This window comes from Plectropomus leopardus, chromosome 6 (genome assembly GCF_026936395.1).
Source record: "Plectropomus leopardus strain MGB_pleo_1.0 chromosome 6, ASM2693639v1, whole genome shotgun sequence".
NCBI lineage: Eukaryota > Metazoa > Chordata > Actinopteri > Perciformes > Serranidae > Plectropomus > Plectropomus leopardus.
Genome location: NC_142181.1, coordinates 899,931 through 926,620, shown reverse-complemented (window position 1 = coordinate 926,620; position 26,690 = coordinate 899,931). Strand labels below are relative to the sequence as shown.

At 40.7% G+C, this 26,690-nt stretch overlaps 3 protein-coding genes across 11 annotated transcripts in view; all 3 read right to left on the bottom strand.

Moving 5' to 3' along the window:
- LOC121942834 (exocyst complex component 3-like protein 2) overlaps nt 1–13,455 on the bottom strand; it is a 53,878-nt gene extending 40,423 nt beyond the window's left edge. The window contains exons 1-3 of one of the 2 annotated variants that reach the window (XM_088078425.1): nt 12,971–13,455; nt 11,785–11,909; nt 8,948–9,508 (exon numbers count right to left, since the gene is read on the bottom strand). The gene's annotated coding sequence lies outside the window, so the exon portion shown is untranslated. Of the gene's footprint in view, nt 1–3,870; nt 4,433–8,947; nt 9,509–11,784; nt 11,910–12,970 lie in introns of those variants that run through there. The other variant, XM_088078424.1, reaches the window with a different exon arrangement.
- Nucleotides 13,456–13,603: 148 nt separating this feature from the next.
- On the bottom strand, nt 13,604–19,195 carry LOC121963177 (tissue factor pathway inhibitor-like). Of its 8 annotated transcripts, none has more exons than XM_088078429.1 (7): nt 18,488–19,195; nt 18,330–18,380; nt 17,281–17,445; nt 16,928–17,137; nt 16,591–16,667; nt 15,465–15,580; nt 13,604–14,746 (listed from the first exon to the last, which is right to left on the bottom strand). In XM_088078429.1, the coding sequence occupies exons 1-7, from the start codon at nt 18,807–18,809 to the stop codon at nt 14,650–14,652; spliced, it is 1,038 nt and encodes a 345-aa protein (XP_087934555.1). In that variant the 5' UTR covers nt 18,810–19,195; the 3' UTR covers nt 13,604–14,649. The 8 variants fall into 8 exon arrangements, with proteins under 8 accessions (XP_087934555.1, XP_087934553.1, XP_087934556.1 ...); XM_088078427.1 differs by having other exon boundaries at nt 15,475–15,580; XM_088078430.1 differs by having other exon boundaries at nt 15,465–15,577.
- Nucleotides 19,196–19,333: 138 nt separating this feature from the next.
- On the bottom strand, nt 19,334–26,048 carry LOC121964350 (claudin-1-like). The gene is made up of 6 exons (XM_088078437.1): nt 24,122–26,048; nt 22,728–23,025; nt 22,173–22,337; nt 22,009–22,090; nt 21,785–21,898; nt 19,334–20,841 (listed from the first exon to the last, which is right to left on the bottom strand). The coding sequence occupies exons 2-6, from the start codon at nt 22,942–22,944 to the stop codon at nt 20,745–20,747; spliced, it is 675 nt and encodes a 224-aa protein (XP_087934563.1). The 5' UTR covers nt 22,945–23,025; nt 24,122–26,048; the 3' UTR covers nt 19,334–20,744.
- Nucleotides 26,049–26,690: the final 642 nt, after the last annotated feature.

The window sequence follows — 26,690 nt, the reverse complement described above, 5'->3', positions numbered from 1 at the left end:
AGTTTGTGCTGCAATGTGAATGAAAAAAGGTGCAAATTATGTATGTGTGTATCTATCTATCTATCTATCTATCTATCTATATATATATATATATATATATATATATATATATATATATATATATATATATATATATATATATATATATATATATATACATATATATATGCACACACACACACACATACATATATATATATATATATATAGCATATCGAAACAATATGCCTTTAATTAAAAAAGATATGAGCCGCTAACAAAAACAATGCAGCAAATGGAAAAAAAAACTGCCATCAGAGAAAAAATGGCTTCAAATGAAAAAAATGTTTTAAAAAAATGCAACAAATTAAAGAATGTGCAACAAATATGTAAAAACACATCATAAATTGAAAAAAGTGAAGCAAATTGAGAAAAAAAAGTTCCACAAATGAAAAATGTAATGTAAACACTTGCCACAAATTGAGAAAAACGTGCATTTGATGGGACAAAAAATGTCACAAAAAAAGCAATAAATTGAAAAAAAATAGCCAAAAATGAAAAATACAAGCCACAAATGGAAAAAAACATGCAAATGACGATAAAAATATTTAACATAACAACATATCAGGGTTTTTTGTTTTTTTTTTTAAATAAAGAGCAGATGAAAAATGGTGTTCTGCATTAACACGTCGACGTGATGTTGATAGGAAACATAACTGAGCTTCAGACTGAACGCTGCAGCTTTGCAGCTCTGCGGCTTTGCGGCTCTGCAGCTTTGCGGCCCTGCGACTCTGCAGCTTTGCATCTCTGCGGCTCTACGTCTCTGCGGCTCTGTGGCTCTGCAGCTTTGCAGCTCTGCGGCTCTGCGGCTGTGCGGCTCTGCGGCTCTACGGCTCTACGTCTCTGCAGCTCTGTGGCTCTGCAGCTTTGCAGCTCTGCGGCTCTGCGGCTCTGCAGCTCTGCGGCTCTGTGGCTCTGCAGCTCGGACATGAAGGTCGAACATGAAGGGTGTTTGAGGCTCATAAAGTCGGTCAGTTCACAGAGAGTCTGAGTCTTTTATTGCAGCTGATAGGTAGTAAAACTTTAACCGAGCAGCCCGACTGAGTCACAGACTTTTTTCTGCCTCAGAGACTCATTTCAAGGATTTTTTATACAAAAATTTCATTAAAAAAATAAAAAAATATTCACAATTACTCTCATACATCAGCTTACTTCCTATTTAATTAAACATGTAGATTTAATGTTGGTTCTTGATGCTTACAGGTACATGTGATGAATCAGTGGTATGGCCGTTATTAATAGAACCACAAGGGTATTCAACTAATCATTATCATTTATGAAACTTTCCAGCATTATATCAAAATGAAAAGCTCCATCTGAAACAAACTTCAGGTAAATTGAAGCACATTGTGCTGATAATAGGCCAACCTCTCCTGACTGCAGGACTCTGACTTCAGCTTCTGTCAAACTTCTGTGCTGTTAATCATTTTACTCAGGAATTAAAAACTTTTGAGTCGGCCTACTTCTCCTATAGCTGCCAACAGCCTGCCGACATTCACAGTTAGAGAAAGGCTGAAAATAAGCTCATGTGCTTGTGGCCCCGGGCCCCCAAAACATTACATCTGCCCCTGGTAATAATAATGAGAGCTCAGCGCGAGCGGCTGGATGAGACACGGAGCGATGCGTCCTGCTGTTTCTAAATAATTCATCCAAAGTCTGATTAAAGCTGAAACTAACACAAAGTCGTCTGTAGAGTCTAAAGAAGTCACTTTCACCTCTGCAGATGTGTCTGTTTCAGACACTTTGGTGCTGTGAGGAGAAGCTGCGCTCTGTCTGTCTGTCTCACTGCGCTGCTGTTGCACCATCGGCTGTTTGATCCGCCATGATGAAATGCTGTGGCTGTCAAACACTCAGCTGTTCGACAGTCAAAGACCTTCACTGCATTTGGTTCTCCACGTCTCTAATCGTATTATCATTGTCTGTTCGTGTTGTCTGTCAGAACACGTCTGTGATGTCTTCTATCGACTACGTCTCATATTTAAATCGAGGAATAGTTATTTTGCGATTGATATTGTTATCGTTTTATCGCCCAGACCTATCACTGACTGACCGACAGTAAAGAGGTCAAAGGTCAAAGGGAGAGGAAGTTAAAATGTGACAGCCAGTGAATTTCTGTTCATCCATTCAGTTTATTTATGTGTCAACTCATATTTCTCTGTTTATTCACAATGGAGATGAGTTAAAGACATAAAGAAGAGACAGACAGAGACAGAGAGACAGACAGAGACACTTTGATCTGTCCACATTCCTCTAATCTGTCTCCGCTGACTCAGCAGGCTGCACATTTATAAACTATGTAGAAACCTCCGAGAATGTGACAGTGAATGCAGCAGGACCACCGACAGGACAGACATGCTGTTTCCATGTCTCTGTGGACAGATAGGCTTTCTCTGTGGACAGACAGGCTGTCTCTGTCTCTTCAGCATTAACTTCACTTGTCTGAGCGGAGACAATGTCTCAGTCTGCACCAAAAAGTCCAACAAAATACTGACAAGACATGAGACAGAGCGCAGGACGTCTCACTGTCGTGATTGACGTCCTGATGGAGGACAAACTCCTCAGGACAGGTCAATCAGTGACATCATGCCCAAACACAGCACCCTGCACGGAGACGTCAAAGACACTCTGAGACAAAAAAACCCAAAAACTTTATCGAACCTTTTTTTTTTTTAACAAAATGAGATGACAAACATTTTAAGACTTTTCTGACTAAAGTTCATTTAACCCTTTGAAACCTGCAGACTGATTTCTCTCAAAAACATGCAGAGAAGACAACAAGACACAGCCCAAAAAATAGTGAAGCGTTATTGAAACAACAAAATTACCTGAAAATAATAAGAAAAAAAAGTACGCATTTATTTCATATATTTTATCATGTTTCTTTAATAAAATTTTAAATATACAGTTATTATAATTAGAAACACATATTTTTGAACCTTTTTTCCTATTTTATGGATCATTTAAATAAGCCTACACTTTCATCTTTTATTTCTTCCTTGTAAATTTTGGGACATTTATTGCCAAGTTGGATGTTGGCTTTTCTGCCCCGCATTTCAAAAAACAAAAAATCAAACCAATCTGCTGCTCAGGTTTCAAAGGGTTAATCGGACAGACTGAGCTTTACTGCAGCCGAGAAACGACCTCTGACCTTCAAAACTCTTCAGCGGACTCACACTCAAACTCAATATGTAAGATAACAAGACAAGTCCACAAAAACAATTCTGATCTTCAATTTAACATTAAAAAGTCCAACAAACTCTGAGCACCGACTCAAACGTCAGGACAAGTCTGAAAGATTCACTCTGATCTTAACTTCAGACTTCAAATCAGTTTCAGAGAAAAAACACACAAAAAAGCAGAAAATAAAAATAAAAAATCAGCTTCACCTCTTCAAGAACAAACCCGAATTAAACTCTGAGTACACAACTCGATCAACATGACAAGTCTAAAAAACTGAAGAATTCTGATCTTTAATTCATCGTTAAAGTCATTTTTAGTGAAAAAAAGACCCCAAAAAGTCCAGTCTCACCTCCTCAAGAACGAAAAAACTGTAGCTTTTCTCGGTTTTTGTTGCTGAAATATCTAAGTATATTTCTGCATTTTAGACAAACGTGTGAATGTGTCACCTCGAGCTTCACAAAAACAGACATTTTCGCATTTTTTTAACATTTTAAGAACTTTTAATCCAGAAATGATGCAGATTTCTGTCTGTTTTTGCAGCTCAGACCTGCTGCTGTTCACTCAGCTCACCTTCACACCCTCTGACCAACCGCTCACACACACTCTGCACCCGGTGTGTCTGTGTGTCTGTGTGTGTGTATGAGAACTCACAGCGGGGAGCCATGGCGGCGGATCAGCGGCTCAAACTTTCTGCAGAAGCCCGGCTGAAGCGGCTCGAGCGGCGGACACAGAGTGAGCTGTTTCCCGGAGAGAAGCGGAGCGACCGAGCGGCTCCGCGGCGACACCGAGTCCCTCTGCTGCTGCTGCTGCACACACACTCAGCAACTCACCAGCACACACACACCCGACACACCAGCACACACACACCACACTCACTGACACACACACTCACTGCAGGGCATGCTGGGATGCGTTCACGGGCGTCGGAATCAAAAAGGAAGCGGCGGCGCAAGAAAAGTGAAGGCTTTAGCGTCACTTCAGCTGCAGTCGGACTTTCGGGCTTTTTTCTCGTGTTGCTGTTTAACTGAATAAAAACAAACTTTTTATTGTTGAAAATAAAAATGTTTGACGTCATCATAATGCATGGCGCCATTTAACAGAAAAACAAAAAGCTATCATCTTTAAAAACCACACGTTGTTTGTTTTTTGTTTTGTTTTGTTTTGTTTTGTTTTGTTTTGTTTTGTTTGTTTTGTTTGTTTTGTTTTGTTTTGTTTTGTTTTGTTTGTTTTGTTTTGTTTTGTTTTGTTTTGTTTTGTTTGTTTTGTTTTGTCCTTGTCATTTAACCAGCAGTAAAACATATTAATAAAATACCAGACAAATATTAGTAAAATATGCACAAAATATTTCCATGATATAGTATAATATCGTTAAAATGATGTGAAATACTGTTCAAATCTTTGTAAAACAGTAGATAATTATCTGTAAAAATATCTGTAAAATATCAGATGAATATTAATAAAATAGCAGAAAAAAATACAAGCAAAATATCAGACAAAAAGGTAAAATACATTCTGTATGATATTCCCCAAATTTCAGATCAACAGCAGAAAATTATTAGTAAAAATATCTGAAAAATATTGGTAAAATATACATAAAACATCTAAAACAATATTATTAAAATATCCTTAAAATTTTTTAAAATATTCCAAAATTTACAGTAAAACAGTAGAAAATGATTAGTAAATATATCCCAAAAAATTACAAAACTGTCGTTTTAACAAAATATTGTTAAAATGGCAGGAAAAAAATACTTGCAAAATATCAGAAAAAAATAGTAAAATATACATAAAAAATCACAAATATCTCACAAATTTTGGCAAAACAGTAGAAAGTTATTTGTTAAAAAAATCCTCAAAATATTAGCAAAAACTTTGTTTTTGTTTTTTTTTGTTTTTGCAAAATATTAAAAAATATTAGTAAAAAGAAAAAAGCCATTGAACATCTAAAAAGAATTTGAAAAATATCCTTAAGTTTCTGTGAAATATGCGTAAATTGTAAATTGTCAGTAAAAATATCAAACAAATAGAAGTAAAATATCAGAAAAATATTAAGAGAGTATGTGAAAAATATCAGTAAGGTGTCTATTCTAATTCAAAATAGGTCTGGTTATGGTTTATGTAGATGCACTAAGACTCACACTCGTCTGATCAGATTCATTAATCCAACACGTAAGAAACAAAAATGAAACATAAAATATCTCCACATTCATCAGCTGATGTGCTGTCAGCACATTTTAATGTAGGACTTTTACTCTGACGGGTTTTTCTCCAGAGTTTGTCTCTCGACTTTAATCAGAGTCGTCTGACTTTTTTCTGTAAATCAACTTTGGAGTGTTTTTTTGGCCGCGTCCCAAACAGAAATCAGAGCGTCCTCGAGGGTCACACCCCGACTCTCTGCTTCAATGTCAAACTACTTCCTGTTCCTTTTCTCCGAATCATTTCCCCAAAGAGAAAAAAATCACTTTTCATTCAACAAGGACGTTATTACAGTGTGTGTGTGTGTGTGTGTGTGTGTGTGTGTGTGTGTGTGTGTGTGTGTGTGTGTGTGTGTGTGTGTTGACCTGTGCTGAGGGCCGAGTTAATGAGTTTTGTGTCAGCTCTTTTGTGAGGTGTGTGTGTGTGTTTACCAGCTGACTGACCGATGACTCCCAGCTATAGGAATGCACACACACACACACACACACACACACACACACACGCATACACACACGCGCTCACACACACACGCTCACACACACGCGCTCACACACACGCGCGCGCGTACACACGCACACGTACAAAGGATCATTTTCCAGAACCTGTGTGTGAACATGAAATAATTTCCCAAATGTTCGTCTTTTTCACTTCAGATAATGGATCATGTTTTCCAGCATCACCTCCTGTCCATCTGTCCGTCCCTGCGTTTATCACGTCCATTAATCACAGAGGACTTGGGGACATCTGAGAGACATCTGAGAGACATCTGATATCTTTTTATCTCACAACCATCTTTTCACTTTCCCTTCTTCTGCTCTGATCCCAGATCAGATCTCCATGAGGGCTGTTACACAACGACACGCCTGCACACACACACACACACACACACACACACACACACACACACACACACACACACACACACACACAAACACACACTCACACTCACACACACACACACACACACACACAGCATGGGCGGATCACAGAGGGGCCCCGGCAGGCCCCGGGGCCCAGAGTTGTTGTGACTGTCTTTCACTGACAGGTCAAAGAGCTCAGGATTCACAAAAAAACCCAAAACACTTATCAGAAAAAACTGAAGAAAAATGCTGGTGCACAAAAAAAAACACACAAACAAACAACAAACAAACAACAAGCTTCGTGCACAAAGTGCACACAGCTTGTTGTTTGTCACAAGGATCAAAAGGATGAAAAAAAGACACAAGAGAGACAAAATGATAACTATAAAATGACTACAAATTCTTCAAAATAAGACACAAAATTACCCCCAAAGACACAAAATAACTCCAAAAAAGTCAAAACAACCACAAAGAGACACAAAATGAGGACAGGGACACTGAAGTTTTTTTCGGTGGAGTCAGCGGATGAATGAAAGAGAGAGTTGGTGGTTTCGGCGGATCAGCGGGTCACAGAAGCAGAAGTCCGGACAGTTAATCTGCTGCCGTCTCCAGTTTCACAACGACAGAAACGAAACACGAAACTCAGAAAACACGAATCATCAGCGAGTCAGTAATTCTGCTGTCAAACATGTCCACTCTGTCTCCACGTCTCGTCTCTCTGCCTCTGAGAGACATTAACAACAACGGGGACACGGTGAAAAAGTCGAGCTGTGACACTAAATTTACAGCCAATTCTGGCCCCTGATAGAGTCCCTGACAGAGGACACAGCTAAGACCCTGATGTCCTAAAATCCTAGAAATGTCCCAAAATCCAATAAATGTCCTAAAATCCTAGAAATGTCCTAAAATCAAGACATGTCTTTAAATCCTAGAAACACAGTAAAATCCTTGAAATGTCTTAAACTTGAGAAAAGTCCTAAAATCATAAAAGTGTCCTAAAATCTCCAAAATGTCCTAAAATCAGGCAAAGGTCCCAAAATCCAAGAAATATGATCAAATCCGCCAAATGCCGTAAAATCCTAGAAATGTCCCAAAATCCAATAAATTTCCTAAAATCTGAGAAATGTTCTTAAATTCATCAAGAATCCTAAAATCCATTAAATGTCCTCTAATCCTAGAAAAGACCAAAAATCCTAGAAACATATTAAAATCCTAAAAATGTCCTGGAATCCAACATATGTCCAGAAATCTGAGAAATGTCCTTAAAGTTGACAAATGTCCAAAAATCCCATGTACATGTACAGGACTGCTCTGAGGGGCCCCTGATCCACTGTTATTTCACAAAAGTGGCCCCCAAATTAAACACATTAAGTATCCATGAAGTACTGTATGCAGTATAGAGACACAACGAGGACAGTAAGGGCAGCAGAGGACAGCAAAGACAGCAGGGGACAGCAGAGGACAGTAAGGGCAGTAGAGGACAGTAAGACAGCAGAGGAAAGTAAGGACAGCAGAGGACAGCAGAGGACAGCAGAGGACAGTGAGGACAGCAGAGGACAGTAAGACAGCAGAGGACAGTAAAGGCAGCAGAGGACAGCAGAGGACAGTAGAGGACGGCAGAGGACAGTAGAGAACAGTAGAGGACAGTAGAGGACAGTGAGGACAGCAGAGAACAGCAGAGGACAGTAAGGACAGCAGAGGACAGCAGAGGACAGTAAGGACAGCAGAGGACAGCAGAGGACAGTAAGGACAGCAGAGGACAGCAGAGGACAGTGAGGACAGCAGAGGACAGTAAGGACAGCAGAGGACAGCAGAGGACAGTGAGGACAGCAGAGGACAGTAAGGACAGCAGAGGACAGCAGAGGACAGTGAGGACAGCAGAGGACAGCAGAGGACAGTAGAGGATGGCAGAGGACAGTAGAGAACAGTAGAGGACAGTAGAGGACAGCAGAGGACAGTGAGGACAGCAGAGGACAGTGAGGACAGCAGAGTCCCACAGACTGGATGTTATCGTCCTGAAACAGGACGTGGGCTCTGATTACATCATAATTATTTCCACAAAGCAGCTTTATTTCTGTTGAATTCATTTTTATTTTTATTTATTTTTTTTTTTTTTTTATTTTTATTTTTATTTTTATTTTTATTTTTATTTTTTCTTATATTTTTGTTTCTGTGTTAGCTGGTAATAATTTTGATTTTGACTTTCTGCAGCATTTATTATTATTTCTTAGTTTATTTAGTTTATTTTGAAGCATGTTTGATTTTTGTTTGTGTTTTTGAATCGGCGTCATTTTGAAGTTGCAGCACGTTTGTCCACAAATAGAAATGTTTCGGTAAATTGTAGCTCACTCATCACAAACATATATGTAAATATAAAGCAAAATACAATAATTATTGTTAATATTAATATTTTCATCACTTATATGTCAATAAAATATAAATAATAAATAAATACATTAAAAATAAATTTCTCGTGAGACACACAGACTGATTTGGATTTAAATACATAAAAATGAAATAAATATAAGTGATCAAATAATTATAATAATAAATAAATACATAAAAATATAATAAATAAATAAATACAAATACTGATATAAGAAATAAATAAGAATATTGATATAATAAATAAATAAATAAATTGTTGGACAGATTAAAGAAACAACTCTTACCTTTTTCTTCTGTTTTTGCAGAATAAAAAATGAATCCACGTCTTCTCTCAGGAGTGTGTCATCTCTGCCACAGAGTGTGTGTGTGTGTGTGTGTGTGTGTGTGTGTGTGTGTGTGTGTGTGTTCTTCTGTCCTCAGATCAGATCTTGTCTGTCAGGTTTCTTCCTCTTCAGCTCTGTAGGACGTTCTGTTTGCCGGGTTCTTCAGGGTTCTACAGGCCCTCTGCGTCCTCCACACTCTGGTTCTCCTGGTTCTCCTGGTTCTCCTGGTTCTACTGGTTCTCCTGGTTCTCCTGGTTCCTGCTCACCTCCTGCGGCTCCTCGTTGAGCTCTGAGAGTTCTGCTCCTGGTTTCCTGTTTGTTTTATTTTCTAGCTGCAGCAGGAAATGGTCATCTTTTCCTCTTCCTGCCCCGACACACACACACACACACACACACACACACACACACACACACACACACACACACACACACACATACGCACACACACAGGTTGTTGGTTCTTCAGCGGTGGCGCCCTCTGGTGGACCTTCAGTTTTTGCTGCCTTGCTCAAAGGCCGTCAGCTGCAGAGACGAACACACAGAAGATTCAGAGTTTGAGCGTCAGAGATCATAAAGGGGACACACTGAAACCTGCAGACCTGCAGACCTGCAGACCCACAGACCTGCAGACCCACAGACCCACAGACCCACAGAGCCACAGACCCTTAGACCTGCAGACCCACAGACCCACAGACCCACAGACCTGCAGACCCACACACCTGCAGACCCACAGACCTGCAGACCCACAGACCCACAGACCCTTAGACCTGCAGACCCTTAGACCTGCAGACCCACAGACCCACAGACCCTTAGACCTGCAGACCCACAGACCTGCAGACCCACAGACCTGCAGACCCCACTAGAATGCAGACGAAAAGGTTTCACAGATTTGGGACAATCAGATCTTATTTTGTTTTCTTCTCTTCCACTCGAGTGTCCTGAGTCTAAAAATGATCAATGAGAACAGAAGACTGACTGAGGAGCGCAGAGGACACCTCAGAGAGGACACCTCAGAGAGGACACCTCAGAGAGGACCCTTCATGGAGGACACCTCACAGAGAATGTGATGCATGTGAGGAAGACTGAGGTTGGACTGTTTCTCTGCGTTTGTGCTGAAAAGGGTTAAGTGATTTTGGGGATTTGGGGCATTTCTCTCTGTAGTCTCACATTGTTTTCGGATGTTTCTCAGACCCTGTGTGACTCTCCTGCGTCCTCCAGAGGGGCCGCTCTGGAGTTTAAGTTCTCCTAAAATAAAAAACGTCTTCGTTCGCTCTCAGGTTTTTATGTTCATCGCAGGCTGACTTTGTGCCAACGATACATTTTCTTGTATTTTCTTTATATGAAGTGTCTGATGTGTCTCTCAGGGCGTCTCCGGTGTTCGATTTCCCTCCATTAAAACGTGATGATAGATTTTGGGGTGACCAGCCAGCCTCCCCTCGTTTCAACCTGCAGCGCTGCTCTCTGACGGGAGACGTCCCGATTATTGGACCTAAAACAAGAACGCAGCGTCCACATGTGTCCCGTCTGTCCAAGTTCACAGTTTAAAATCTTCAGTGAATCATTTTCGCTTTTTGGTTTTAGCTTTGAAACTTTCCTTCACAGCAGCATTTCACACTGATGTGTTTTACACAAAGTCTACTTTAAATGATCAGTTTAATAAATATTTATTCATGAATTTGTTTAGCCCTTTGAAACACACAGTGACGACACTTTTGTGCTGCTTTCAGTCAGTCTCAGAAAACTGGTGCGCTTTTTTTTAAAAGATGTTAGAAATCAGTAAGAAATGTTCCACAAAATGCAAGAAATTAGTAGTTTTAGAGAACTATTATTTTAGGGAAAAAAAAACATCTGGGGGAAAACTATATTCATAAATATTCTGATTACATATTTAAAATAATGTCACGTAATAATTATTTTTTTAGCACTTTAAGCAGATCATTTGTGTTTTTTTACCTTTTTTAAAAACGTTCTTTACCTTTTTTATTTCTATTACTTGAACTTTCCACTAATTTCTTGCTGATTTTTGGGTCATTTCTTCTTTCATTGCTCATTTCCTTCTTGCCGTATTTTTGAAGGAAAGCAAACGCATTTGCAGATGTTTCAAAGGGTTAATATTGAACATTTAATGTCTGATTGATTTTGTCTCCGCACAGTTTTTGGAAAAGCTCCTCAGAGCAGATCATTTAACTTGATGTGGAAACGTTGCCCTGCAGTGTCGTTTTAATGACACGAGAATGAAAGTGTGTTTATTTTGCAGCAGGTTTCAGTTTTCACTATAATTCACGATGAAGGATTCAAACCGAAGAATAACTCGGTAAATCAGCTGTGAAACACGACGTTTGTGTGAATCTTTTTCTTTCACCAACAGATTAACAAACTAAACACAAAAAATTAGCATGAAATAAGGAAACTCCTGAATTTTCCCCAAAATACAGAGATGTTCGCGCAAGTGTTTTAAGGAGTTATTAAATTATACAAAAGGGGAATTTTCCGCCATAATTGACAGCTGTGACAACCAATCGCTGCGCTCACATTCAGCTCAGCTGTTCACGATTGGTTGATTGGCGTTTGGGCGGGAACTCCCCCACCGCGGATATCGATACTGCATAGATGCTCTCAATGACATCGTCAGTGCACGACGACAGCGCCCGTATCCTCGTTTAACCTCACCTCAGCATAGCGGGGGTCAGCGGGGGTCAGCGGGGACGCGCCGTCCATCTTTACGTACAGTCTATGATCACAACATAAACGGTTTCCCCCACAGGCATCATCAGGGTCTGAACAACATACACGCTTACTTTGACGCTTTGTGTGAAGCCACAGCCGCCGTAGATCCGCTCACACCTGCGTTTGGTCACGTTGTAGAAGAATCTGGGAGTCTCTGACGGACAGCTGCTGTACTTCATCACGTCAAGACGTCGGACTGGAGGGAGAAACAGAGACGGCACAAAACACAGCCGAACTGAACCGGGGTTAGGAGGGGTTCTGGCTGCTGGACCAGAGTTCACTGAAGGACTTTCACTTTCATCCCGAACGTTTCAGCGCAGAACCGAGCTCACATTCCTGCAGCAGCTGCGGTGAGCCCTGCGGTCCGTCCAGCTCGGTGTGTTTGAGTGATTTTGCAGTTCAGTTTACGAGATGCCACCAAAATGCTCTAAAGTGGCGTCATGCCGCACGCCATTCACATTATACTGCAGATGTCAAATGAAATACTATCAGAGATACTCAACTGCATAAAAAAGCAGCAAAATAGAACGTGTTTATCCAAAAAAGTGCCAGATTCAGTATCCTCGGCACTCCCGAAAGAGGTCCTAAGAAACTTACGTCCTAAAATCCAAAAAATATCCTTCAATTCTACAGACATCTTAAAGTCCTAAAATCTTAAAAATATCATTAAATTCTAGAAGCATCCACAAATCCTAGAAATTTCGTAAAGTCAGAGAAATATCCTAATATCCAAGAAATGTCCTGAAATCCCAGAAACGTCCTAAATTCATAAAAATGACCAAAAATCTCAGAATTGTGCTAAAATCATAGAAATGTCCTAACATCCTAAAATCCTTGAATATGGTAAAATCCTAAAAATTTACTTTGATACTAAAAATGTACCAAATTTCTAGAGATGTCCTAAAATCTTAGGAACATATTAAAATCCTAGACATTTATGAAATTCTATAATCGTCATAAAATCCTAAAAATCCTGACACATTGACAGTAATTTAGTGCATTTTAACGACTAATTAGAATAAAGGATTGTTCTTACGGGTCTCATCAGCGAAGCCAAATGCGCCTCTGAGGAGGGCGTCTTTTTGTTCTGTGGATTTAAGACGTTAAACAGGTTTTCATCTCAACCACTCAGCTTCTCAAAAAGACACAATTCTGAGTTTTCATACTCACACTTCAGATTTATTAACAAAATTCAAGCATCCCGCCAACGAACCACGACTCCAGGTCCTCAACCAAAAGGAGAAAAGTGAGTCTTACCGCTGCTGATGGTGCTCTTGGGGTAAACCCTGATCTGCTCGCCTTGACTCTCCGGCGCCCGGATCAGGCTGTAGATCCCGGAGACGAGGCACTGAGCCGGTTCAGGGACCTCAGGCAGACCACAATGAACCAGGAGACACATCGCCAGCACAAGGAACCAAAGCAAACCTCTCCCGGCCATGACCTCGGGTTTCTGTTCTTACTGATGAACTGGACCCTGAGGATTCACCTGCTGGTGTGTGCTGGTTTGAGATGAGGCAGTGAAACTTAAACCTGATCCACGCCCGCTCTGCTCCACCATCACGCATTCCTCTTTAATGACTCCAGCAGGAAATGTCACCAGCATCGCTGTCATTCTCTGACTGGGAGGCGTCTCTTTGTTTCACTGTTGAGTTTCTAATTAAACTGTTACACCCACAAACGTAAAGAACCACAGATGTCACCGGTATCACTGTGGTTCTCCGACTGGGAGGCGTCTCTTTGTTTCACTGTGTGTATGCAAATACTGTGAGTTGAGTCATTATAAATGATCAATATGTTGTGATAGACAAGAACTGAGCTCATCTCTGACCTTCTCTGTCTGCGGCTCTGCGGCTCTGCGTCGTCACAGCAGCAGAGAGGAAAACGCTCACACTGATTCAGGAAACCTTTATTTATAACATGAAAAACCCAGGTGACACAAACAGGACAGGTTGGAAAGTTGTGACCTTTTAAAATCTCACCGACATCAACAGTACAAGAAGATTCAGATCAAAGCAGGAGCGCCCTTCACAATAAAGTTCCTTCGTTAAATTGGCTAAATTAATTTTTAAAAACCCACCAACAACACAGAGAAGACAATGAGCAACTCAACAAGAAATTACCCAAAATTTAAATAATGAAAAGTTAAAAATATCTGCAAAAATAATCTGCAAAAAAAAACCCAAACAAGAACAAGATTGTAGGATCCGGGATTCATCCTAAAATCTAACTTTTTTTGCTATATTTTGCCATATTTTTCTATCTTTTCAACTGCATGACTCCTTCTGCTGAAGCATCACTTTTCTACAACAGAGAAGCACTTATCAACATCGGGGACAGTTGTGTGGAGTTTGGACTGAACGCAGCAGAGGGCAGGGAGTCAGACCAGAGGGGAGAAACGAAACCGAAAAGTGAAGAGAGGGAGGAGAGCCGGCATCAGGGCGAGGCTGACCCGACTGACCGAGAGCTGCTCCTCTACGAAGCCTTCTCCTGACTAATGTCCGCTCGCAGGAGAATAAAGTGATGAGATGAGATTGAGGCTCACTCAGCCACGAATCAGAGACTAATCTGCACACATCTTCACAGAGATGTGTTAACCCCTAACATCCCAGATGTTCTTATCACTATCGCTTAAAAGAAAAAGAAAAAGAGAAAATGACATGTTTCTATCTATCTAATTTTTTAAATTTTTGAATAATTTTCCTTTTCTACTTTTCTTCTCCTTTTTCAACTAAAGCCTGTGTTTTTGTTAGCTTCTGCTATTTTCCTTTGAGGGACATTTCTTGCCAAGTGTCTCATTGTCTTTTAGCTGTGTTTTCATTAGGAATCGAACCATTTTGCTCAGGTTTTAAAGGGTTAAAAAAGCTTGTGAAAGGCGTCTGAACGCAGCACACGAATCAGCCTGTGAGGGGACATCGGACAGGAGGTGTGGAGGCGGTTCAGACGTAGGCTTTGGAGCTGCCGCGGTCCGAGGCCGGAGCTGCTCTGTAGATGCTCTGTCCTCGAGTCGTCGCGGAGAAGTTGTATGAAAATTGTCTGCAGGAGAGAACGCGAGATTTCGGATGTTAACCTGAGGTCCTGTGGGGACGATTTAGGGCAGTGATGCTCAACTGGCGGCCTGCGGGCCAAATATGGCCCCCCAACAGTTTTCTAATTCACAATGAAAATTAAGTGATGAAGTGAAACATCCTAAAATCCTAAAAACGTCCTAAAATCCAAAACGTCATTAAATCTTAACAGTCTTCTAAAATCCGAGAAACTGACTCAAATCCTTAAAATATCCCAAAATCTGAACAATGTCCTGAAATCCTACAAAACTCCTACAATCCTAGAAAGGTACTAAAATATATAAATGTCGTAAAATCATGAAAACCTCATAAAAAGTATGATAATATTCTAGAAATGTGTTAAAATCCCAGATGTGTCCTAAAATCCTGTAAAGCTCCTGAAATCTTAACGTTGCTCTGAAATCCTGGTCATGTCCTAAAATCTTAATATTGTTCTAAAATCCTAGAAATGTGCTAAAATCCTAAAGAACATCCTAAAATCCTAACACAAAATGTCCTGAAATTTGAGAAATGTTCTGAATTCCTATATATGTGCAAAAATCCTACAAATGTCCTAAAATCCCAGAATCATTACCACAAAGTGCAGATTAAAAATATTTTTTTCAGCATTCATGAAAAATTTCTGCAGAACAAACTGCTGCAACACACGAGGACACAAGGACACAAGGACACGAGGTGTCACACACTCATTGTTACCAGCCGGTGCGCCAATGCTGGTTTGGTCTGCCGATGATGTCCTGGAGATGATTATAGCGATGGTGAGCACGAGGACAAACACAGGACACATCATCGAAGACGTCTTCTAAACGAGAGGAGAGACAGAGACAGAGAGAGACAGACAGAGAGAGAGACAGAGACAGACAGAGAGAGACAGAGACAGAGAGAGACAGACAGAGAGAGACAGAGACAGAGACAGAGAGAGACAGACAGAGAGAGACAGAGACAGAGACAGAGAGAGACAGACAGAGAGAGACAGAGACAGAGAGAGACAGAGACAGAGAGAGACAGACAGACAGAGAGACATCAGCTGTGTCATCATGTTTGTTTCACTGGTTGAAATCCCTTTAAAACTTGAGCAAACTGACTCACTTTCTTTATAAAAAACGGGAAAAAGGCAGCGTGCAATTTCAGAAGAAAATGACTCTGAAATTATGAAAAATTATTCACAAAAATGCGAGAAAATGAATTGGATATTCCAAAAAAAAAAACCAAAAAAAAAACAAACAAACAAAAAATGGGAAAGTTGAAAAAAAAACCAAAAAGCAGGAAAATCCTTAATCACTTAAAAATTCTAACGAGTCTGTAAAATAATTTTAAAAATGTAATAATTAAATAGACAGTGCTTCTCTGGAAATTTTTCCCTAGCTTTTTGGAAAAAAAAAAAAATCTAAATTTACTAATTTCTTTCCTGGATACTCATTGCCTTTTTCTAATATGTTTTAAAGAAATAAAAAAATGTGCTCAGTGCTCAAAGGTTCACCTGTGAAAGGCGTCCACATGCAGCACAAGCAAAGTGATGTCAATCCAGGTGTCAAAGGGTTAAAGTCTGGACATATTTGTCTGTTAAATTAAATAAATTCTACTGGCTACATGTAATTTGGGCTCTGGTTGCCCTTTGTGGATGAGGTGTCCATATACTTTTGGCCTCTAACTTTGAACCTCAGGCAGTCAGAATAAACAGTGTCGCTGTTGTGATACAAATACCAGAACAAAATAAAGTACATGTAGTGACCTTCTCCGTGTGGAGGAACAGCTGCTGTCATATTTATCAGAGTTCTCATGAGAACAAAGGTGCAGCCCGGCGGGTCTCACCTGAGTCTGCAGGTCGGCTGGCTGAAGGAGCTGGATGTGACAATGAGACAAACAGAGCGTTTTTTTCTGTAACAAATCTAAATATAAAATTAGAACAAATATATATACATGAAACATTATTTTAAATATAAAATTATTGTAACTATAGGATTCTCAATAGAGTTTTATTTTTTAAAAATATCTTTCTAATAATCATCCTTTATTTATTTTTTTTTTGTTGGTCATTTTCTTTTTTTCACCAATGTTTTCGGGAATTTGCCCCTTTTTTAAAGGGTCACATGACTGCGAACAGCGAGCGCAGCATCGGCAGAAATCGCCTTTAAAGAGCTGCCGTTACCTTGAACGCCGCCACAGAAGCTCTCACACTCGCGCTCAGTCCTGAAGATGTTCCCGTTGGACGCGCTGCCTCTGAAGTAAAACGCCTCACACTTTGAACTCGAAATGTTGTAGAAGAAGAAGTTCGGAGGGCCGATTTCAAGGTCGTCTGTGGGATCGCTGAAGCGAAGGGGGGGTCTCTGACCGCGTTCCATCGGCCGATAGCAAAGAACTGCAGAGACCAGATCTCATGTTTAATTCACAGACCGAAGGTCGTGCGTTGCTCTCAGCGCTGGATTTAAAACGTCGGGCAGAGAAATGACAAAAAGGCTGACATGAAGAGTTTCCCGCTAAAATATTCTGGACGTCTCTTACATTTCTGACTGCAGAGGGCATCACAGGCCTGCTGGGTATCGAACGTGTTCCTGTTGGACCCGCAGCCAGTGAAGAACCGCTCACACCTGGAACTGGTGCTGTTGTAGAAGAATTTGGGAATTCCCGACCGGCAGCTGCCGTTCTGCATGATGTCAAAACATCGATCTGGAGGGCAAACGAGAGACGGCAAAAAAATTATTTTGTCAAAATCAGAATTTTTATTTGTCTTATTTTCATTTGCAGTGACTTTGCATCAATCAGTTTTATGTTGGGGATAGCCCCGCCCACCTTAGTTACTGTTGCTAAGATATCTTTTTACAAAAATTAACCGAATCTACAGAAAACACGAATGAATGCATGTTTTCAACCACTTTTGTTATGCAAATATTAAAAGTTTAGTGTCTTGAGATAGAGCTGAATCTCCAGTTTGCCCTTTTTGTCTTTAAAATTTTGGGCTGTTTTTTTAAGTAAAAAAAATACTTATTTTCTTTTTTTTTCTTAATTTTTTGGGTCATTTCTAAGGAAAAAATCTGATACATTTTTTAAACATTGTGGACGTTTCTTCTTTAAATAAATTGGCAATTTCAAAAAAATTCGGCAACTTTTAAAGAAAGAAAAAACTGTCATTTATCATTTTTTCTTTAAACATTTTTTTGCATATTTTAAAGAACATATATATTTTTTCCTTGATTTTTTTGGCAACTTTTTAAGAAAAAAATGGCAATCTAAATTTTTTCACAAAACCCCTCAACTGAATGGGAACAGCTGGGGACAGCTGCAGTTCAGGAGACTTCTTTGTCTGTAAAACAGTTTTTCGTTATTTTATGGTTTTACTTCTGTGAAATACATAAAAATATGAATGCACACAATTTCATATAGAGCAATATGAAACCTCCCAAAGGTAAGGTATATGAATCCCAAAGGTAACGATGCTATTTTAATCTGTATCCAATGTCAAGAATATTTCTCTGGTTTTGGACAGAGACACTCGGACACTTTTTTCTCATTAACTTCCTGGCATCTTAAAGTAGTTTAAGGTTTGTTCTTACGAGTCTCGTCATCGCCAGAACGGATGAACTTGGTGAGGGAGGCTCTTCGCTCTGTGGAGGAGAGACATTAAACAGCAGTCAGCACATTTATGTTTATTACAACTGACTAATAAACCCTAAAAACCCCAAACCCAGGAGAAAATACGAATCCATCTTACCGCTGCTGATGGTGCTCTTGGGGTAAACCCTGATCTGCACGCCGCGATCTCGGGGGTACTCGTGTTGTCCCTGGTTCAGACAGTTGACCAGCAGACACTGTTGAGGGCCGCGGAGGGGCCGGGTCACCACCGCCATGTGACAGTCAGGCTCCTCGAAGCAGTCCCGATAGCAGCTCTGCTCGCCTTGACTCTCCGGTGCCCGGATCAGGCTGTAGATCCCGGAGACGAGGCACTGAGCCGGTTCAGGGACCTCAGGCAGACCACAATGAACCAGGAGACACATCGCCAGCACAAGGAACCAAAGCAAACCTCTCCCGGCCATGACCTCGGGTTTCTGTTCTTACTGATGAACTGGACCCTGAGGATTCACCTGCTGGTGTGTGCTGGTTTGAGATGAGGCAGTGAAACTTAAACCTGATCCACGCCCGCTCTGCTCCACCATCACGCATTCCTCTTTAATGACTCCAGCAGGAAATGTCACCAGCATCGCTGTCATTCTCTGACTGGGAGGCGTCTCTTTGTTTCACTGTTGAGTTTCTAATTAAACTGTTACACCCACAAACGTAAAGAACCACAGATGTCACCGGTATCACTGTGGTTCTCCGACTGGGAGGCGTCTCTTTGTTTCACTGTTGAGTTTCTAATTAAACTCCTGGAATCTTAATTTCCTTTTGCACGTAAAGGTCGACTGACCTGCACCTGACTGATGGTGACGCAGTTCAAAACCTGTTTTGTCTCTGAGTTTCGCTCCTCTAAAGGAGCGTATCGTCGGTAAACAGCGAGCGCAGCTGATGGGCGGCTCTGCGGCTCTGCGTCGTCACAGCAGCAGAGAGGAAAACGCTCACACTGATTCAGGAAACCTTTATTTATAACATGAAAAACCCAGGTGACACAAACAGGACGGGTTGGAAAGTTGTGACCTTTTAAAATCTCACCGACATCAACAGTACAAGAAGATTCAGATCAAAGCAGGAGCGCCCTTCACAATAAAGTTCAGTGAAAACCAGAAAAAAGTTATTTCAAAAGAAAACATCACAGAGAAGACAATGAGCAACTCAACATGAAATTAGCCGAAATTAAAACAATGACAAGTTAAAAATACCCCAAAATTTGCAAAAAAAACCCTCCCAAACAAGAACAAGAACAAACAATACTATATGTATGTGTGTGTGTGTATTTGTAAGCATGTGTGTGTGTGTGTGTGTGTGTGTGTGTGTGTGTGTGCATAACAAAGGCAGCACATGTAGATGCAGCAGCTGGTAGCTCCTTAAATCCTTGCTACATTTTGTTGTATTTTTCTATATTTTCAACTCCATGACTCCTTCTGCTGAAGCACGACTTTTCTACGATAGAGAAGCACTTAACAACATCAGGGAAAGTTATTTGGACTGAACGCAGCAGACTGCGAGAGGATCCAAACCAACGGCATACACCGAGCGGCCAGTCAGACCAGAAGGGAGAAACAAAACCGAAAGATTAAGAGAAGGTGGAGAGCCGGCATCAGGGCGAGGCTGACCCGACTGACCGAGAGCTGCTCCTCTACGAAGCCTTCTCCTGACTAATGTCCGCTCGCAGGAGAATAAAGTGATGAGATGAGATTGAGGCTCACTCAGCCACGAATCAGAGACTAATCTGCACACATCTTCACAGAAACATGGTTAACCCCTAACATCCCAGATCAAGCTGCTGCACTGGATGAACTGACCTTGTTCAGAGCCAACAGGACACAAGACTGATGCAAATTCAAAAAATGCTCTGCAGGAATCGGATGATGCCACCAGCAGCATCCGGATGTTTTTTTCATAGTAGCTGCTGATTTTAATCAACTTATCCTTCGACTCCAAAGATGTAGCAGGAACCAGGACAAATGCAATTTTGTTTTTTAACCTTTTTAATTTTTTTTTAAACTTTGTAAAAAATCTACCTTTCAATTCTACCTTCTACAAACATTTTCTCAACTTTTACTTTTAAAAGAAATTATTGTTTTACAAATGTTTCATTCTTTAAAAAAAACTTTTGTTTGCTTGTTTTTTGAGTTTTAAGGTCATGTTCTTATTAGCATCTCTAAAAAGAAAAAAGAAAATCTATCCATCTATGTTTGTGTGTTTGTGTCTCATTGTCTTTTAGCTGTGTTTTCATTAGGAATCGAACCATTTTGCTCAGGTTTTAAAGGGTTAAAAAAGCTTGTGAAAGGCGTCTGAACGCAGCACACGAATCAGCCTGTGAGGGGACATCGGACAGGAGGTGTGGAGGCGGTTCAGACGTAGGCTTTGGAGCTGCCGCGGTCCGAGGCCGGAGCTGCTCTGTAGATGCTCTGTCCTCGAGTCGTCGCGGAGAAGTTGTATGAAAATTGTCTGCAGGAGAGAACGCGAGATTTCGGATGTTAACCTGATGTGATCAGCCTCACAGACATGAAGAGACCCGCGGGGCTGAACGCAGCCCAGCACTCCTGTCTCTGAAGGTCCTGTGGGGACGATTTAGGGCAGTGATGCTCAACTGGCGGCCTGCGGGCCAAATATGGCCCCCCAACAGTTTTCTAATTCACAATGAAAATTAAGTGATGAAGTGAAACATCCTAAAATCCTAAAAACGTCCTAAAATCCAATACATGTCATTAAATCTTAACAATCTTCTAAAATCCGAGAAACTGACTCAAATCCTTAAAATATCCCAAAATCTGAACAATGTCCTGAAATCCTACAAAAGTCCTACAATCCTAGAAATGTCCTAAAATATATAAATGTCGTAAAATCATGAAAACCTCATAAAAAGTATGATAATATTCTAGAAATGTGTTAAAATCCCAGATGTGTCCTAAAATCATATAAAGGTCCTGAAATCTTGATGCTGTTTTAAAATCCTATTCTTGTCCTGAAATCTAAAAAAAGTGCTTAAATCCTATAAACATCCAAAAACTCTTAACATTATTCTTAAATCCTGGCTATGTCCTAAAATCCTACAAATGTCCCAAAACCCCAGAAAATTCTACAAAGGTCCTGAAATCCTGGAAATGTCTTGAAATACACGACACATCCTAAAATCCAAGAACTGTGCAAAAGTTCTATAATCATCCTAAAATCTTAACATAGTTTTTAAATCCTTTATTTGTCTTAAAATCATGGAATTGTCCTAAAATCATTGAATGGCCCTGAAATCCTCATTATGTCCTAAAATCCTGGAAACATCCCAAAATCTAAACATTGTTCTTAAATCCTGGAAACGTCCTGAAATCACGCAGACCGGTGGCGCCCCTGTGGACAAAGCCGGTACTGCAGGTGTGTGTGTGGTGCAGTGTACCGTGCCGGGGGGACGGGGGACGTCCTCCTGTAGGAGCAGCACAGCAAAGACCCTCCCAGGACGGCCAGACAGGACGCCGCCCAGCCCAGGTACAGACCAGTACCCAGCTCGAACCTGCAGCGCCGCCACACACAGCGTCAGCAGCAGGAAGTGACATCACACTGCTCAGGTCTGTGTGTGTGTGTGTGTGTGTGTGTGTGTGTGTGTGTGTGTGTGTGACTGACCTGACTCCTCCGTACAGCGGGTCGTAGAAGTCGTGGATGACTCTGGCGGCGTACCAGGACACTGCGATCAGCGTGAGGACACCTGAGGCAGAGACACGCGGGGACAGTGAGACAGACTGGACAAAGAAGACAGCGGCTCAGCTCAATGACACGACGTCACACACCGGACAGGAGGAACAGGACCCCTCCGGTCAGCGCCATCTGGTCTTTGGCGGACTCCGAGGCTCTGCCGATCTTGATGCACCTGAGTCCCAGAACGGAGACGATGATGGAGGCGAGACTGACCAGCAGGGACAAGACCATCAGAGCCCTGCAGGCCTGCAGGTGAGCTGCACACACACGCACGCACGCACGCACACACACACAGACACAAATACACACACACGCACACACACACAGACGTGTGAGATATTTTAAAAGGGATTTTGAAGAGATTTATCGTATAATTATCACACGGTTCGTGGATCGTCAGACATGGAGGATAATTAAACGAGGTGTTTTTAGGAGAAATCTTTACAGTTCTTTGGCGTTTCTTTCATTTCCTGCCTCCAAAAACACAAACAGTCGTCATCATTAATAAGTAAAATAAAACAAATGAATTAATAACTGCTGCTAAAATCACGATATTCTGTCGCACGATAATGAAACAACACGCAACACTCCGATGTCACTTCCTGTCAGCGTGGACCCGTTTCCTGTGAGGCGGCGCGGTAACTCACCCGGCAGTCCCAGCACCGTCTTGAAGCGGCTGCACTGCGTGGCGCCGAGCGACGTGGCGGCGCAGCTCGTCCACAGACCCTCAAACTGCCACTGACTGCTGCTCACCGACTCCGCCTGACTCCGCACCTTCCACACCTGAGAGGACGTGCAGCTGGACTGGAGACACCAGGACACCACGCCCAGGAGCAGACCCACCACCTGCAGGCCCGCCGCCATGCCGCTCTGTGTCCCTGCCTGGAAACGCCTGGAGACTCAGCGGGAGGTCAACGACAGCGGCCGGCTCTGACGCCAAAGAATCTGCAGTCGGCGAAGTTTAAGAAGTTCAGAGATACTCGATTTTAAGACGCGACAGGAAGACAATCGCTGCAGCCCCGAACACGTTTCTACGATTTTAAGACATTTTGGGTTTTTAGAGCGTTTCCAGGATTTTAGGACGTTTCTTGAATTTTAAGACATTTTAAGGATTTTAGGATGTTTTTAGGATTTCAGGACATTTGTAGAATTTTAGGACGTTCTAGCATTTTAAGATGTCTCTAGAATTTTAGGACAATTGTACAACTTTAGGACATTTCTAGGATTTTAGGACGTTTCTTGAATGTTAAGACATTTTAAGGATCTTAAGCTGTTTATAGGATTTCAAGACATTTCCAGGATGTTTCAAGGATCTTGGGACATTTTTAGGATTTCAGGACATTTCTAGAATTTTAAGATTTTTGGTTTTTGTTACGTTTCTTCAAATTTTCTAGAATTTTGGGACATTTCTAGGATTTTAGACGTTGCTAAGATCAGGACCTTTTTCAGATTCCAAGGATTTCAGGACATTCAAGAATTTTAGGAAATGTCTAGTTTCTCGGATTTTAAGATGTTTTTAGGATCTTAGGATGTTAGTAGTATTTCAGGACATTTCTCAAATTTTCGTACATTTCCAGGATTTTAGGCACTCCTCGATGGTTTAAACTTCGTGTTTTGGCGAAGAGTACCTGGTGTTCATGGCTCTGTCCCGGCTGGTAATGCAGAGAGGTCTCGGTGAAAAACAAACGTCGAAAAACAGCAACAAGTTGCTAAAAACAGCAGCAAGTTACTAAAAACAACATGTTTGGTGGCTGAAAAGTTGCCGTGAAGTCTCACTAAAAAAACAACCACTTTTGTTTTTCTCATTTAACTTTTGGACGATTCACAGTATCAGCAGTTACGTTTCGGCAGTTTTACCTTTAAAAACACAGTAAATTAAAGATTTTGTGACTTGGACTAGGACGTTTCAGGAGCGTGTCCACATTAGGAAAAGCATCTGTCCTCTGTGTGTTTGGGACCACACGGCTGTTACAAAATGTTCCTAAAATGTTCCTAAAATGTTCCTAAAATGTTCAGTTTCCGGTCTGGCGGCAGATCTTACCGTCGGCTCAGATTCGGAGGCTGAATTGAAGTTTTCTCGGCTCCTCTGCGGCCGTTTGTCGGGATAGTCTCGGCGAGGAGGTCTGGGTGCGGAGCCGGTCTGATCCTCTGAGGTCTGCTGGTGTTCGGGGTCAACGACCCTCCGGACCGCCGCTGAACACACACGCAGGTATTGACACACGGGGAGTCCCAGAGTTTCAGCTCCAGCTCTGTTTGGGAGCAGCTTTCAGGATCCTCAAAGAAAACTGAGATCTGGGGAGAAACAGTTTTTAATCGATGTTCTCACGTCTCTGAACGGACAAAAGACACACTGAGGTCCACTCACACGTTTTTACCACCGATGAATCAGCTGATCGCAGAAATCTCAGTCACAGAATCTGCCGCTGAAACAGCACTCGAGATTTCAGGATTTTAGGACAGTTCTCAGATTTTAAGGCTTTGCTCAATTTTCAGGACATTTCAGGGATTTTAGGGCATTTCTAGGATTTAAGCACATTTGTAGGTTTGAGGACATTTCCTGGATTTAGGCACTTTTGTAGGATTTGAGACATTTCTCTGATTTAAGGACAATTTTGAGATTTTAGGACATTTCTAGGATTTTAGGACACTTTTAGGATTTAAGGACCAAACTAGGATTTTGGCACATTTGTAGGATTTACGGACAATACTAGGATTTTGGGATGTCTATAGGACTTAAGCAGATTTCTAGGATTTGAGGACATTTCTCTGATTTTCTGACAATTTTGAGATGTTTTTTTAGGATTTTAGAACTTAATTTTTAGAACTTCTGGGATTTTAGGAGATTTCTCAGGTTTCAGGACAGGACAGATTCAAGGATGTTTCGAAGATATTAACACATTTAAAGGAGTTAAGGAGGTTTCTAGGATTTCGGGACTTTTCTCAGATTGCAGGATGTTTCTAGGATTTTGGGATGTTTATAGGACTTAAGCAGATTTCTAGGATTTGAGGATCACTGAACTGAACACACCCTCCTTTCTAAAATGTGCACTTTTCTGTGTGGCGCTCACATATTTACATTTCTAATGTCTAAAATCACTGTTTTCATATTTAACTTAGCGCCTCATAATCTGGCCTCGCTTTAGTTTCTGCAGCAGAAACACAAAGATTATCGGCTTCAGTCTCTATGGCAACGAAACTGCGTTTCAGTGTTTGACTGGGACACTTTGTGGACTTTAAACTGTTTATCAAACTGACGTCCTGTTTGCAGGTCGGTCCACTGCTCCGTCTGCAAAGTTTAAGACAAAAACTTCACTCTGTTTCAAACATTACAGAGAAACCTGTTTTCTCAGCGACTAAACCGAAATATTTTCTGTATGTGTTTTTTTTCTGAGCGCTGTGAAGTGGGCGGGGCTCAGCTGGAAGACGGTGATGTCATGTATTTCTGTGAGTTTTCTAAAATACTAAAAACAGGGTTCATATGCAGATTTACCAATAAATTTCGTTTATGGACCAAAACACTTTCTGCAACAACCATTGATGCTCCTTATCTGTTCTTTTTCGTTACTTTAAAACAGCTTTTTAAAATTTATATTATTAAGAGCCAAATTGCCAAAGTTGGCAATTTTTAAAGAAAACATTTTGATGTTTTTTTTTCTTGTTAATTTTTTTGTGACTTTTACAGAAACATGCCATTCAAATCTGTGGACGTGAAGAGTTTGAAAGGACGTCTTCTTTGAAAGATTTTGCCTTTTGTTTTCTTTAAAAAATTTTTAAAATGTTTTGGAAGCTTTTCTTTTTTTGGTTTTGATTCCTCTAAAGAAATTCTTTCTTCCTCAATACTGACAATTTTAAAATATTGACCTTTTCTTTCTCTTTAATATTTGTATTTTTATTTATTTTTGCTTTTTTTAAAATAATAATTTGGCCATTCTTTTTTCTTAAAATATTTTAGATAGATTTATTTTTTCTAAATAAAGGGCAACTTTGTTTTTTGTTTTGGTGAAGTTTAAATTTTGGCCTTTTTTTTCCTTTATTACTATTTTTGTTTTTAGATTTTTAAAGAAAAACTAGCATTTTTTTCTTTTTTTCCTGTGGTTTTTAAAGAAAAAAACCCCACTTTTAACACTTTTTATTTTTAAAAAATATATATTTTGGGTGATTTTTAAAAAGAAACATGTCTGTTTTGGGGGATTTTTTAAGAGAACCTCCAAAATGACACCATTTATCACAGCCAGAAACTGTAAAAGCAGAATTTTTTGTTGGATTTTCACATTTCCGACAGCCATTGAACACATCATGTTATACAGGTTTCCATGACTTTTCCAAAACTTTTAGTGAAATTGCTATTTGTAAAATCTTTGACTTTTTACATTTATTTCCAAACTTTTGGATCATTTTTTAGCATACACATATATAAAATAATCAACGACAGTAAGTCATGATTTCTGAAGCGCCGAGGAACCAAATAAAGCTGCTGAAACCTTTTTTACCTTCATTATTTTCTGCAGGTGGAGGCAGAGAGAAAGACGAGAACACGTCGAGACAGAACCGGCTTCGTCCTCTCACACCTGAAAAACTCATTTTAAAAATGTCCCTCTCACCCTCCACTC

Excerpts from the sequence above, each read along its gene's own strand:
- LOC121963177 (XM_088078427.1), bottom strand. The coding sequence starts at position 18,809 with ATGGCCGGGAGAGGTTTGCTTTGGTTCCTTGTGCTGGCGATGTGTCTC. Across the intron at positions 16,668-16,927 it reads CTTCTGTGGCGGCGTTCAAG|ATTTGTTACAGAAAAAAACG; the intron begins GTAACGGCAGCT and ends TTTTATATTTAG. Across the intron at positions 15,581-16,590 it reads CAGCCGACCTGCAGACTCAG|AAGACGTCTTCGATGATGTG; the intron begins GTGAGACCCGCC and ends CCTCTCGTTTAG.
- LOC121964350 (XM_088078437.1), bottom strand. The coding sequence starts at position 22,944 with ATGGCGGCGGGCCTGCAGGTGGTGGGTCTGCTCCTGGGCGTGGTGTCC. Across the intron at positions 22,338-22,727 it reads GACGGTGCTGGGACTGCCGG|CTCACCTGCAGGCCTGCAGG; the intron begins GTGAGTTACCGC and ends GTGTGTGTGCAG. Across the intron at positions 22,091-22,172 it reads GGTCCTGTTCCTCCTGTCCG|GTGTCCTCACGCTGATCGCA; the intron begins GTGTGTGACGTC and ends TCTCTGCCTCAG.